At 36.4% G+C, this 14402-nt stretch overlaps 1 protein-coding gene across 2 annotated transcripts in view; it reads left to right on the top strand.

Moving 5' to 3' along the window:
* The window catches only part of LOC131166049 (UTP:RNA uridylyltransferase 1), a 75349-nt gene that overhangs the window by 22971 nt on the left and 37976 nt on the right, over positions 1–14402 (top strand). For both annotated transcript variants that reach the window (XM_058124276.1, XM_058124277.1), the window contains exon 2: positions 7167–7535. In XM_058124276.1, coding sequence (XP_057980259.1) covers positions 7167–7535 — 369 coding nt within the window. The remainder of the gene's footprint in view (positions 1–7166; positions 7536–14402) is intronic.

Genomic DNA, 14402 nt, shown 5'->3' on the forward strand with positions numbered 1-14402 from the left:
GATCATCAGTCCTTAGGCTAGTTGTAAAATCTGGATAACATTTAAAGTAGACTGGCCCATTTTTGTAAGGGAAGTTTCTACCATCCCTAATATTGATTCTTTGTAGTCTGAGATCGTATCATCCCTTAGACAAACTAAGAGGAAATTGTTAAGACCTAATTTTGATGAGGGTTTGATTCCAATCTTGAGGAAGAAGTTTTAGGAAAATTCAAAATGAGGCAAAGAAAAACTTCAATTCAATATTTACAAAAAGAAATAAATGACATAAAAGGGGAAATCAAAATTCTAAAGCAAATTACTCGAGATATGCAGGAACAAATACTAAAAAACCAAATAGATAAGCCAAATCTTTCTGTTTCAGAATCAGAAGATGAAGGAAAATCTGAAAATTCAAATTCTGACAATGAAAGGAATTCATTTATAAACTTGATGGACAAAATTGTTATTCAAAAATGGTTCTGTGAAGTAGAAATTAGGATAGAACCAAGCTTTTCGAAAAGGTTTATAGCCCCTTATAGACACAGTGGCTGATCTTACTTGTATTAGGGAAGAGTTAATCCCTACAAAATTCTTTGAAAAAACTACAAACACTTTGTATGGAGCAAACAATCAAAAACTTCAAATAAATTAAAAAATTCCTTTGGCCGGAGTTTGTAATCAAGTTGTCTGTTTTAAAACAAGTTCCACTTTAGTCAAAACAATTACCCATCTGGTAATTCTAGGATTACCATTTCTCTACCTCCTTACCCCCTTTCAAATTACTAATGAAGGAATTTTAACAAATTATGCTGGCAAAGAAATATTGTTTAAATTTTACCCTCCACCAATTGAGAGGCAATTAAATTTTTTAAGAGAAAAATTGGTAGGTAATGAAAAAGAAATAAACATAATTATTTCAAGAGAAAGGCAATCAGCTCAATTTTCTAAAAGAATATTTACATTATGAAAAAATAAAAAGGGGTCTGGAAAATTAAGAAATTAAAGAAAAAATTTCAAATCTACAGAATCAAATCAATAAGGAAATATGTTCAGATCTACCAAATGCATTTTGGCAAAGGAACAAACATATAGTCGAATTACCTTATGTAAAAAATTTTTCTGATAAAAATATTCCTACAAAAGCCAGGCCAATTCAAATGTCTCTAGAAATGCTGCAAAAAAGAAATCCAAGATTTATTAAATAAAAAAATGATTGGAAAATCAAAATCGCTGTGGAATTGTGGTGGCATTTTATGTGCAAAAAGCACCTGAAATTGAAAGAGGTGCTCCTAGATTAGTAATAAATTACAAACCCTTAAATAAGGCCCTAAGATGGATAAGATATCCGATCCCAAATAAATTAGACCTTATCAAAAGAGTTTCTAATGCAAATATATTTTCAAAAATCGATATGAAATCGGGTTTCTGGCAAATTCAAATTGCTGAAAAAGACAGATACAAAATTGCCTTCACTGTTCCGTTTGGGCAATATAAGTAGAATGTTATGCCTTTTGGCTTAAAAAATGCTCCAAGTGAATTTCAAAGCATTATGAATGATATTTTTAATATTCACAATTTATCATTGTCTATATTGATGATGTTTTAATATTTTCTAAAACCCTTCATCAACACATTAAGCATATTAAGACTTTTATCAATATTGTCAAAACTAATGGCTTGGTTGTCTTGGCAAAGAAAACAGTTTTATTCCAAACAAACATAAGGTTTCTTGGACACAACATTGAAAATGGAACTATTATTCCAATCCATAGAAGTATTGATTTTACAGAAAAAATTTCAGATGAGATTAAAGATAAAAAGCAATTGCAAATATTTCTAGGATGTTTAAATTACATATCTGATTTCTATCAAAATCTTAGAAAAGATTGCAAAGTTTTGTGTGACAGGTTGAAAAAGAACCCTCCTCCATGGAGCCAAATTCATACCGAAGCAGTAAGAAAAATAAAATTCCATGTTAAGAAAATTCCCTGCATGGCAATTTCTGATCCTAATGCTTTCAAAATTGTAAAAACAGATGCCCCTGATCTAGGTTATGGAGGCATTCTGAAGTAAGTCAAAGAAGGCAAAGAACTGGCAGCAAATTAAATCTTCTAAACCAAGAGTCTACAGAAAATATAATAATTTCAGAAGAAGAGACAAACAAGAAAAGAAACCTAAAAGACAATCAAAGCCAAAGAAAATATCTAAAACTTATACAAAAAAGGGAAGATGGTATATCTGTGGAAGCAAGGATCATTATGCTAATAAATGCAAACTTAAACAAAAGATAAATAACCTAGAAATTGAGCAAGAAACAAATAATCTAGAAATTGGCATCCTATTTCTATTGAGGTTGACATAACTTTATAAAAAATTTTGTATATTATAAGTAATATTTTGGATCCTTGACTCACATGATAATTCTTTGCTTGGATGTTTAGGATTATTGACTTATAAATCGAATCATATGTACAATCTAACATGCTATCCGGATAGCAGTTGAAATAGACTGGACCATTTGCCATGTTGGTTTCTACTAGGCCAAGAAGAGAGGATTGGAAATCATCATGCCTAGTATCCAAAGGCAAAGACAGATTGGTCTGTCAAGATGTCTTCTATGTAGTGGTTTAACTCCTATTTGGACAACCTCCTATATGGGCAAATTTAAAATTCTTTCTCAGATATTGAATTTCATTTTTGAAAACAATTCTATACTTTCTCTATTGTTGACAACTGAATGAGATCCTTCTACTATTTTTATAATTGATATTTCTTTAGGTTCAAATGAACCTTCTTGATATATTTTATTGATTTGTATCATGGGAACATTCCAATTTTGAAGATACTCAACATTATCAACTGATAATGAAAGTTGATTATGTTGGTTTTGTACTTTTCAAAATTTTCTAATCATTCTTATATTTGGTCCATTGTGTTATTGAATTCTTTAGATTTCTCTGATTGATTATTTATTTGTTTCTTACTATTATTGTTACTACTAGATTTCTTTAATAAAGTTTTGAATAACCTATTCATCCTGTTACAGATGCATTACAAACTACTTATGCTAGCATCTTATGAATCTAATGCCTCTAACGGGAATTGAATATAAATTATGATAACAGAAATATTGAAATACAAATAGCTTAAATATGATTGAATTCCAAATAACTTACAAAAGGAGAATGATAACTTGCTCTTCAAAGATTGCTATGAGAGATACACTAAAAACACTCTCTAATTCTTAACCAGATTTTGTAAGATGCCCTCCTTTGTTGAAAATCAGTCTATTTATAGAAATTGAAGACCAAACAATAATTGAGAGAATCTTTTCTATTACAATTTGCTTTTGAGCTGGAGCACAGGAACATGTGCCGGATGGATTGATGTCTGCAATTTTCAGAGATGGAATCTTCAGCTTTTCCAAGCTTTTGAATTTAATAGAGAATTAATATTTTATTCATCAAATTTAGAGAGGTATCCAGACTATTGGATTGAAAGCACAAAACTTGATAATAAAATACGCAGGGATAAAATAAGCAAAGTCTTTAAAAATACAGAATTTAAATTAAATATACAAAATTGAATACAAATTATGATAATATATTTATTGAAATAAAAATAACTTAAATATGATTGAATTTCAAATTACTTACATATGGAGAATGATAACTTGCTCTTCAAAGATCGCTCTGAGAGATACACTCAAAACACTCTCTAATTCTTAACCAGATTTTGCAAGATGCCCTCCTTTGTTGAACGTCAGTCTATTTCAACTGCTTTACGGATAACATGTTAGATTGTACAGATGATTCGATTTATAAGTCATTAATCCTAAACATCCAAACAAAGAATATCATGTGATTATTATGTGACTCAAGGATCCAAAATATTACTTATAATGTACAAAGTTTATTGTAAAGCTATGTCAACCTCAATAGAAATAGGATGCCTCCTTCAATCCCCTAAAGAAAATACTGTTATATTCCAAGCCAATAATGAGCATTCTTCGGTTATGGTACCCAAAGTTCTCCCATGGGATCAATTAACCCAAGCCACAACTTGGGATTGGAGTCATCTCCACATACCCAAACCTATTCAAAATAAAGAACCTATGATAATTGAAGATCCTGAGGATTGATCCATAATGATAGAATTCTTAATAGAAAATGAAGCCTCAACTAACTTAAATATGATTGAATTTCAAATAATTTACAAAAGAAGAATGATAACTTGCTCTTCAAAGATCGCTTAGATAGATACACTCAAAACGCTCTCTAATTCTTAACCAAATTTTGTAAGATGCCCTCCTTTGTTGAACATCAGTCTATTTATAGAACTGGAAGACCTAACAATAATTGAGAGAATCTTTACTATTGCAATTTGCTTTTGAGCTGGAGCACAGGAACATGTGCCGAATGGATTGATGTCTGCTAGATGGCAAACAATTTTATCAAAAAGAGAATCAAACTCTCTTCCAGATTTTTTAACAAGAGAATTCCTGCAGGGCAAAGCCTCTGCGTCCAGTCTAAAAGAGTGATGAGTGCAAAAGGGAAAGGCCCTGCAAAGGGTCAAGCTTCCCCAAATTCAAGGTTTTTGATGATAAGTTTCCCTTCTTCTCTTCTCTTTTTCTCTATCTCTTTGAATAACCTCATGGCCCTATGTTTAAATCCTTTGAAAAATACACTGATGGTTCTACTAAATATCTCCTTTGGCAAAGAACTCAGTCGGACAAATGCTCCTTGGAGAAAATGCTGTCTATGTCCAGCCCAATAATGTGGAACTTTCTGGTTCCAGGAATGGGATCATTTGTTTCTACACTGTTCATTTGCACGAGGCATGTGGAATACAGTTTTTGGGGTTTTTGGTGAACTAAGGGTTCCTCCAAAGTCTGTGGAGGAGCTCTTGACTTTCTTTTGCTGATTTTGGGGAGGTAAGGATATTAAGAGGTTGTGGAGGTATGTTCTTTGTGCTATGTTATAGGGAATTTTAGTCAGAAAGGGATGATAAAAATTTTCTGGAATCAGATTATCAATGGGGCTTCTGGGTGCAGTTTTTGGCTTTTCTTTGGGCTTACAGAGCAGGCTGTTTTGAAGGCTGCTATTTTCAGGATGTCAACCGGCAGCAGATGGCTTTATTGAATCGATGCTGATTTTTCTTTTCTCGGTTTTTATTTGTGTGGACTTCCTGTTGTCTTTTATTGTACCTCTTTCTCCTTGCTAGTTCCAATGAAGTGTCTTTTTTCTATTAAAAGAGTCCGCCAAAGTTTCATGGGAACTTTTTCCAAGCCCTATCTTGTATTACTTCTTGATCTTTCTTGATACACAAGGAATTAATGGGTTCCAAAAATATGTGATTTGAGCATGAAGGTTTTGGAGACCAAGTAAATTTATCAGAAGGGATTGAAAGAAAAGTTGAAATGGTGGGAGTAGGAAAAATTTCTTAATAATCATTTGAGAAAGGATGTGATCCTCAGTTGCATCAATGAGCGTGATGATAAAGAAATAGCTCAAGGCTTCAGGCTGAGAATAAAGCAAGAAATTCGCTGATAATAAGAGAGATGGTTGATGCCATTTACCCAGGAAAAACAACCTGGAGATCGAAATCTGGGCATTATGGCTCAAAGAGGGTATTGGAACACCAGCTTTTTCCACCTAACACCAAATGCCTGTAGGAGGTTCTACACCTTGAGCAGAGTTGAAACCAATAGGGAGACTTTTGTTCAGAGGCCTTTCAGAAGGGCATTTGTCACTGATATAAGAATCTTTACTCCGAACCTGTGATTTGGTGACCAACTAAAGTTGATGGCATCCCTTTCAGTACTTTGAATCCTTCCACTGTGCAGTGGAGAGGCATTTTTGTGAGGAAGAAATTCTTCAAGTCCTCAAGGATTGCAATGGAGACAAAGTGCCAGGCCCGAATGGCTTCACTTTGGGGCACTTAATGGCTTCACTTTAGTTTTTTTTTCCCAAGAAAATTCGACCTCCTCAAGCAGTACATTATCAGGATTTTTGATGATTGTCACAGGTTGGGAAGATTTCTGCGCAGTGTTAATTCCACATTTATTGCCTTGATTTCTAAGAAAGCAGGGACCTTAAACATTAAGGATTTCTGGCCTATTAGCTTGGTGGGAAGCATTTACAAATTCCTTACCAATTTCCTTGCCTCGAGATTCAAGAAAGTGATAGTGGAAGTCATTTGCCAGCACCAACACACTTTTGTAGCAGGTAGACAGGTTATGGATCAGCCCTTATTGTATCTGAAATTGGAGATGACTGATCAAAGGCAAGGAAATGAGGGGTGGTTTGGAAACTTGGAATGGAAAAGCCTTTTGACCATGTGATTTGGATTTTCTCCTCTGCATTCTCAAAATGATTGCCTTTGGGGTTCTTTGGTGTAATTGGATCCATCAATCTGTTTATCTGTCTAACACTTCAGTGCTCATTAATGGCTGCCCTTCAGATTTTCTCCAATCCTCTAGAGGGTTGAGGCAAGGTGATCCCCTCTCTTCCTTATTTTTTATCATGGTGATGGAAGTTTGAGCCTCCTGCTGCAAAAAGCCAGCAAAAGAGGTTTTTTAAAGGTCTTAACAGTGGGTGGAATGGTAGAGAAATTGAAGGCCCCACTATGCCAACTAGTGATAGTGTTAGTCCATTTGTCTTTGATTATATTCATCTGTGTAGCTGATCCTTCGATTCTTCTGTTTCTTCCCCTCCGTGCAATCCAAAAATTGGTGAAGGGAATAAGAGTCAAAGCTGTCCTTTCTTTGCTTGACCAAATGCATTTCTATGCTCAGAGTTCTTTCTCCACTGTTATACCAGTTATCCATTCGTGCCTGGCCAATGTGGTGGCCAGATCCCAGAGATGTCTTCTAATATTAATATCGCACGGATGGCAGCCTCTGGTAGAAGATACATTTTTTATTCTTTTCGCTGCAAGGTTTTTTTTTTTTTCCCCTCCCTTTGGCTCCTGTTTGTGTTCTTACTGTTCTTGTGTTTCTCTTCTGCTGTTTGTTTTTTACTCTCTCTCTCTAATATATATATATGTATAAAACTCCACACACACACACACAAATGCACACCCTTGTGAAAGCAAACATGAAGATTGTCTGAAAAGTATTTTGTTTTATTTTATTTTATCTTTTTAACTTTTAAATGTGGGCCTTTATCTGCAGTTTTTGTTTTCAGGATGTTAGATCAGACACCAGAGGACAGAGGCCACTTACCCAGAGGATAAGGAATATTAGGAGAGTAATGAAATATCGCAGTGACATAGACAGATTAAATGCTTGTTTTCTTGCTATTTATGACTCACTGATACCGGCAGAGGAAGAGAAGGCAAAACAAAAGCAAGTATTGACATTATTGGAGAAGCTTGTTAGCAAAGAATGGCCTAAAGCTCAGTTGTTTCTTTATGGATCTTGTGCTAACTCATTTGGGGTCTCTAAAAGTGACATTGATGTTTGCCTTTGTATTGAGGATGCAGATATTAACAAGTCTGAGATCTTGCTGAAGTTGGCAGATATTTTGCAATCAGAAAATCTCCAGAATGTGCAGGTGAATGAGATTTTAGGCCCATATATATATATATATATATATATATATTATGCTCTAAATTAAATTTTAAAAATATCTATCCATCTAAATATTGTGCTCTAAATTAAAATTTAAAATTATCTATATTGTGCTGCTATCTATGTTTAGTGGAAAGCATTGATAGCATGTTGTATTGTTGTCTTGTGTGTGGCTTTTGGAATTCCTGCTATAGAACTTAAAAAAGGAAAGTAGTTTACCAAATTCCCTTGGAACTTTTAACTGAAATGAAGGATGGAAATAAAAAAAAGTTGATGTAGATTAATGGTCACAACTCATAAAATTTAATCTTTTGTTTTTGCATTTGTTTTTTTTTTTGATAATATCTTTTGTTTATACCTTCATGTTTAATTCTTGTTGCAAGGAAATGAAAGAACATGAATGAAAGTTTGGACCTGTTTACTACTTTTTTTTTTTTTTTCAGTGCATGTGTGCAAATGTGCATCTATGGTTATATTGAAAGTCAACTATCAATTCATTAATTTGGTCTTTTTGAATATTTTGTGGATTGGCTACATGAATCTTGTTAATATATTCTTCTTTATATTAGATTTGATAAGAGGGAAAAAAGGGGATGGTGTGTGGTTGTGGGCTCAAAAGTAATAATGCTCTCTGGTAGAATTTGTTTCCTGTTTGCTTTCTTGATATTTTTACTGCTATGAATCCTTTATCCTGCCTATATTCATTCACTTCTGTCACATTTACTGGGATTTAATTTTCATGCTCATTTAATTTTGTTTTTTGGGTATTTTGTAGCTATTGTCTTACCAATACATGGCAGCTGCCTTTTTCTTTTTCCTAGTAATGTTCTTATTCCTAACACCCCCCCCCCCCAACCCACAACCCCCTTTTCAATTTTGGTCTGGGGTTTTTTTTTTGATAAACAAAAAATATATTAAAGGAAGAAAGGAGTATAACAAAGAATAGAAAAACATGGAGAACAAATATCCTCCCATTACAAAAGGAAAACGAAGAAACAAAAAGAAAGCAATTATAAGACAATTCTAATTAAGTAATGCCGACTAATCCCACTCTTAAGTCTTCCAAAGAAACATGACCAAAAAATCCATTTGCCCAGCACCAACATGACACAAGGAACACCACTCTACTCCAAAACATGCTAGTGGAAGTGGCTACACCTTTAAATCTAGCATTTCTTTCCAATCAAATACACCAAATAATAGTGAGAACATTAGAACCCCATAGAGATTTCCTCTAACCAAAACTCCTAAGTATACTAGTACAAAAATTCTCCAAAGAGGACAGGACCCAACAAAATTTTCCTAGGATCCCAGTTGACTTATGGTTCATATCATAAGGTTTTGTCCACTTGAAGCCTGTTACAAGTGGGAGGGCGAGGGGGCAACCCCCCCTCCCCCCCAAAATGGGAGCAGTACAATACAGTATTTGAGCCAGGGTGTGATCACTGTGGTGCCGTTATATTGTTATATGAGACTATTTGGGGTTCACCTGGGGCTATATGTGTGTGTGTGTATATGCTTTAGCATAGGGTTGAAACCCTAAGAGCAGTATCATTGACGAGATAGTGGGAATTATGCAGAGGCTCTGTGGACATAGGCACATTGCCGAACCACATAAATCATGGTATTCCTGTTTTATTTTGATTTCTCTTTTCGATTTTGTGTGTGCTGCATAACCTTAGGGTGCATTTTCACGACAAACCTAAGTGAAGGGACAATGTAAAAACAAGTGAAAGCGGTATTCCTCACTCATAATGCAATTTGAAGCAAAGCACTAGATTGATTTTCTCAAGGATCAGAGCCAAAGAAAAAGCTTTCACTTTTTAAGGGACTTCACCTCTCCAGATTAGAGAATGATGGGCAAAAGGTACAAAATGAGCCGAAAGCACATCTACAATCCAATGATCCTCCCAAAAATGGATTCTCACCCTATTACCCACTTTACATTGATTATTGGACATTACAAAGGAAGAAATATTTGAGACACGAATTTCCAAGGACTCGAGTAAGTAATATTAACTCCTGCATTTCATCCCATCCATTTTGTCATAGTCCAAATTTACTATGGGATTACCTCATGCTAAAGAGAATTTGATTCTAAGGAAAACTGCCATAACTACTTCCCCACCAAAGAAACATTTGATGCCAAATTACCTAGACATGAACCTCCCTCTCTTTTAGACATACAATGGGCCACCCTATTGAATGATCTCTTTCCCGCTCACCTGCATCTGACCAGAAATAATCCCTCATTAACTTTTCTAATCTCTGAGAAATTCTTACAAGGTTTGAAGATATTTATTCTATATTGTAAAAGGAATGATTATGTGAGGGAATAGGTGTCGCAGGATAAGTCCAAGAGGAATTCAATGGGTTAAGGGAATTAAATCAGCATAAGAAATCAACTTGACCAAGTCTAGTGCTTGAGTAGAAGGGACATGTGAATTCAGTATCAAAACCAAGTCTGTTTTCAAACCAATACGTTGGGGGGGTGGGGCCAGTTGGGTGCTTTCATAGACTGACAATGCTTGGAGAACGAGGAAAATAATTTAGGAAACCTAGATAGATTACAATACTAGCAAGAAAAGTTAAAAGTAATAGCTTTGCTTGCCCCATGAATCCTGCATCACTCTCCTTTGTTTTTGTTTTTGTTTTTTTTTTTTTCAAATTTCATAGTAAAGTTCACAGCAACACTTGCAACCTTTGCACATCGAAGGATGCTGAACTTCCAACCTTCTTAACAATGTTCATCGAGACACACCAATTGGTGAATTATTTTGATCAACCATCAAATTTTCTAAGTGACAAGTAAAAAAATTGGAATGATTGAAACGAGCTTGAGACAAGTATCAAAAGCAAACTTCACATGCTATTTTTGTTTGCCAAAAAATTACAAGAAAATAGCTCGGTTCAAGAAAAATAAGGAATGCTATGATGGTTTTCTCTCTTGTGCAAAAACCTTTCCATCTCTTATTTCGCTATTGCACTTTGTCATGCTACTGTTAAATCTTGATGGTGGGGATTCATTCAGTCCAAATTGAAGGAAAATCCTTTGATATGAGATTGGATAAAGTGGGGAAGATTCCAGCTTTGTTTGTTCTTAGAAGAATCAGAAATAGATGGTTAAGAATTTCATTGGATGCTGCATCATGGTTCTTGCAGGGATTTTTGTCTCTTGTTGGAAGGTCTAGCAAGGGTTTTCAAAGCACTCAAGTGGGTTGTTGACTTGGATGGAGATTCATGCAATGAGGGCAGGTAAGTTCTTGGAATTAGGACGTGGATGGCGAGGCAAAAGGTACTCATCTTTGTTCTTGAAAGGTCCAAAGGCGATGGGTGGCTTCGATATAGGGGGAGAATTTGTGCTCTGGTGAGCTTTCTTCCTCTTAGCACTAATGGTGCAGGTAGTAATAAGATCATTGAGAATTGTTCTTGGAGTTAAGGTAGTTTTAGGAAACAGTGATGTTGTTGGTGCTTGTGCCGCTTCTAATGGTAGTTAGAGGTGGTGTGTGTTGGTTGTGGGGGGAAGATGCAAGAGGAAGTTCTTCGGCCTGCTCGATCAGTCGAAGTTGCTAGGGCAAGGCTTCCGACTGGGGGATTGAGTCCAGAGGGGGCTATGGCTTCTTGCATGGATGAAGGATTGATGAAGGTTGGATGGGTTGGGCCTGGGCAATGATTACCTGGAACACGGATCGTTATGGTAAGCGGAATCGGAACGGGAATGTGAATGGGGAATGTTACTTGTTATGGAATGTGGTATGATGGGGGTACGTTTCTTCTGATTTGAAGTAGAATGAAAAACAGTGTTCCAATAAATGGAACACTTCTTTGGATCGATATATATATATGTGCGTATTTTGATTTTAAAATCATTTTCATATTTTTTTGTAATTGATGTTTAAATAAGACTTCCTGTAGCATATTTTAAATTTCCTATTTTTAGGGGATAATGGGGAAGGGTGTTAAGAAGATAAATCATAAAGATTTATTTAGATTTTTTCAAAAATTTTAAGTTTATTATTTTTAAGGGATAATGTGGAGTATGTGGAGTTTAGAAATTGTAGAAAATTATAAATAATTATTTAAATTTTTTAAAAAAGAAGTAATTTATCAGTAATAGAAATATTATATTAAAATTTTTTTGTGTGTGTGCTTTCTTGGTTCATACCTTTTCTTGTTATTAATATTAAATAAAATTTACTATAATAAATTATATTATGCTAGGTGTCACGGGCCCCCAAAATGGGACTCAAGTAAGGGCCGTGTGGCACTCGTTGAGAGCTCTCCCTCGACAAGTCAGCCAACTCTCACACGTTCAAGCCTGCAAGCACGAGCACCAGGTGAGTCTCAATACTCAAGGAAAACAAGGAACAATAGGATTTCACATGAGCAATATATTCTTATACACTGAATAAGACTATAACAATCAGAGACATCATAATCCAAGGCAACAAAACACCACAATGAAAAGAACTACTTGTAATATTCATCTACAAGAGAATCACCATACAAGCGATAACACAGATATTCATATATTCATTCTAAATCCCTGGAGAATACAATTATAGTTGTATCTCTCTCCCCCTTTTCCCCATTACATTGTCACTCCCTAACATCCTCCCCCACTCATGTTATCGACGTCCTCGTCGATGTGTTGTAGAAGGCCATCTCACTCTTCTGATGTCGAAGTTGATGTCATGTTCTTCAAATTTCTGAAATCTTCAATCTTCTGTATGGCATGCTGAAGGTTGTCTGTGGTTTCGCAACCATTCTCTTCTTCCCCCAGCCCTAGCCACTGAACCAGAAATTACTGTTGTTGACGACCTTCTGTATTGACGACTGTCTGCAATGATCTCCTGGACTTCTTTGTTGACAGGCTGCCTTCTGGAAATGGTTGATCTCCTTAGCTTTTGTCGGTGCGGATCTGCTTCATCTATGTGGAAAGGCTTTAAATTGCTTACATGAAATACAGGATGGACTGGATGTCTGTGGCTTTTCATCCACTCATGCTGCTCAAGCCGATAAGATGCATGTCCCACCTTCTCGATCACTCTAATTGGACCCTCGTAACGGCATAACAGCCTTTTATCCTTACCACGAAGAAAGTGAAATGTCTACGGTGGCACTTTTACAAGAACTAGATCTCCAGCTTTAAATTGTTGTGGTCGTCTCCCTTTGTCAGCCCATTTCTTCATGCGCTTCGATGCTTTTTCTAACTGAGCTCGAGTGACTTCGATGTTTTGCAACCAATGTTTCGTAAATTGGTATGCTTTTGGGCAATTTCCTTTGTATGGACCATCCAAAGTGTGCGGGAGAGATGATTGTTGACCTGTCACAATCTCAAAAGGGCTTTTATTAGTAGCAGAAGATTTCATGGAGTTAAAACAGAATTGTGCCGTGTCCAGTAAAGTAACCCAATTCTCCTGATTGGAGTTAACGAAATGTCGCAAGTATTCCTCCAGCATCCCATTAAAACGTTCAGTCTGACCATCTGTCTGTGGGTGATAGCTGGTGGACAGATTAAGGTTTGAACCCATCAAGCGAAAGAGTTCACCCCAAAATCCCCCCGTGAATCTAACATCCCTATCACTGATTAGGCTTTCTGGAACACCCCAATATTTCACCACATGCTTGAAGAATAGCTGAGCTGTCTTCTCTGCTGAACATGGCTTCGAGACTGGTACGAAAGTTGCATACTTTGAGAACCGGTCAATCACCATCAAAATTGTGTCATACTCCTCTACTTTTGGCAACGAGGAAATGAAGTCCAAAGAGACACTCTCCCATGGCTTGGCTCCCATGGCTTGGCAGGAACAAGCAATGGCTCTAATAAACCTGAGGTCTTCTTTCTTTCAACCTTGTCTTGTTGACAGATCAAGCAAATTTTGGTATAACTCATCACATCATCTTGCATATTCGGCCAATAGTACCCCTGTGTAATCAATGCGTGAGTTCTTCGCCATCCCGGATGACTAGCCCACAATGTATTATGGCACTCTTTTAGTAGGGTTTTCCTCAAGTTTCCCGCTTTGGGCACATAGACTCTTCTGCCTTTAGTCATAATCAGTCCATCTTCTACCCAGAATTGTCGAGTCTTTCCTTCTTCTATTAGTGTGCTTAGGGACTGCGCCTGCTGGTCTGTGCTTAAATGTTCCCTGATAAGATTCTTCAAAGATAACGCCACCCTACTAGTTGATAGATGACTGATGAGTTTCAATGCTGCCAATTCAGTTTTTCTTCTGGAATTGCTGTCGGGGTTTCAGTTTCCCCTTGAAGGGCCTTTATAGCATTCAAAGCCTTACGTTCGGGGCACTCCGCCACTCGATGTGGTCTCATGCAAAGAAAACAAGAGATCGGTCGACGCTCTCCACCCTTCGTTCGTCCGCCCCTCCACTCCCTATTCATGGGCGCTCTTTTATCTTTCCAAGAACTATTTGTCTCCCTATCCCTTCCCCCATTTGTGGGCTTATACACTTTGTTGGGACGGGAATCATTATTGGCGGATGTAGGGAAATTTCGCTTCCCAGAATTATCTGAAAAGTCATCCAACCGTTCAACAGCAGTGAGGGCAGAAGAGAGATCACCAGCACCTTGCCGACGTATTTCATTTCTTGGCTATGTCTTCAAACCCCGAAGAAAATGAATCAGTTTATCCGATTTAGTCATGTCTACAATGTCCAACATCAAGGCTTGGTATTCCCTTACATAACTCCTTAATGAGTCTGTCTGTTGCAATTCCATTACTTTGCACTTTGCTATATACTCCACATTTTCTGGATAGAATTGGGCCTTCAACGCCTGTTTCAACCCCACCCATGTGTTAATGACACATCTATTGTGTTGAATATCATTC

Source organism: Malania oleifera, chromosome 10 (assembly GCF_029873635.1).
Source record: "Malania oleifera isolate guangnan ecotype guangnan chromosome 10, ASM2987363v1, whole genome shotgun sequence".
NCBI lineage: Eukaryota > Viridiplantae > Streptophyta > Magnoliopsida > Santalales > Ximeniaceae > Malania > Malania oleifera.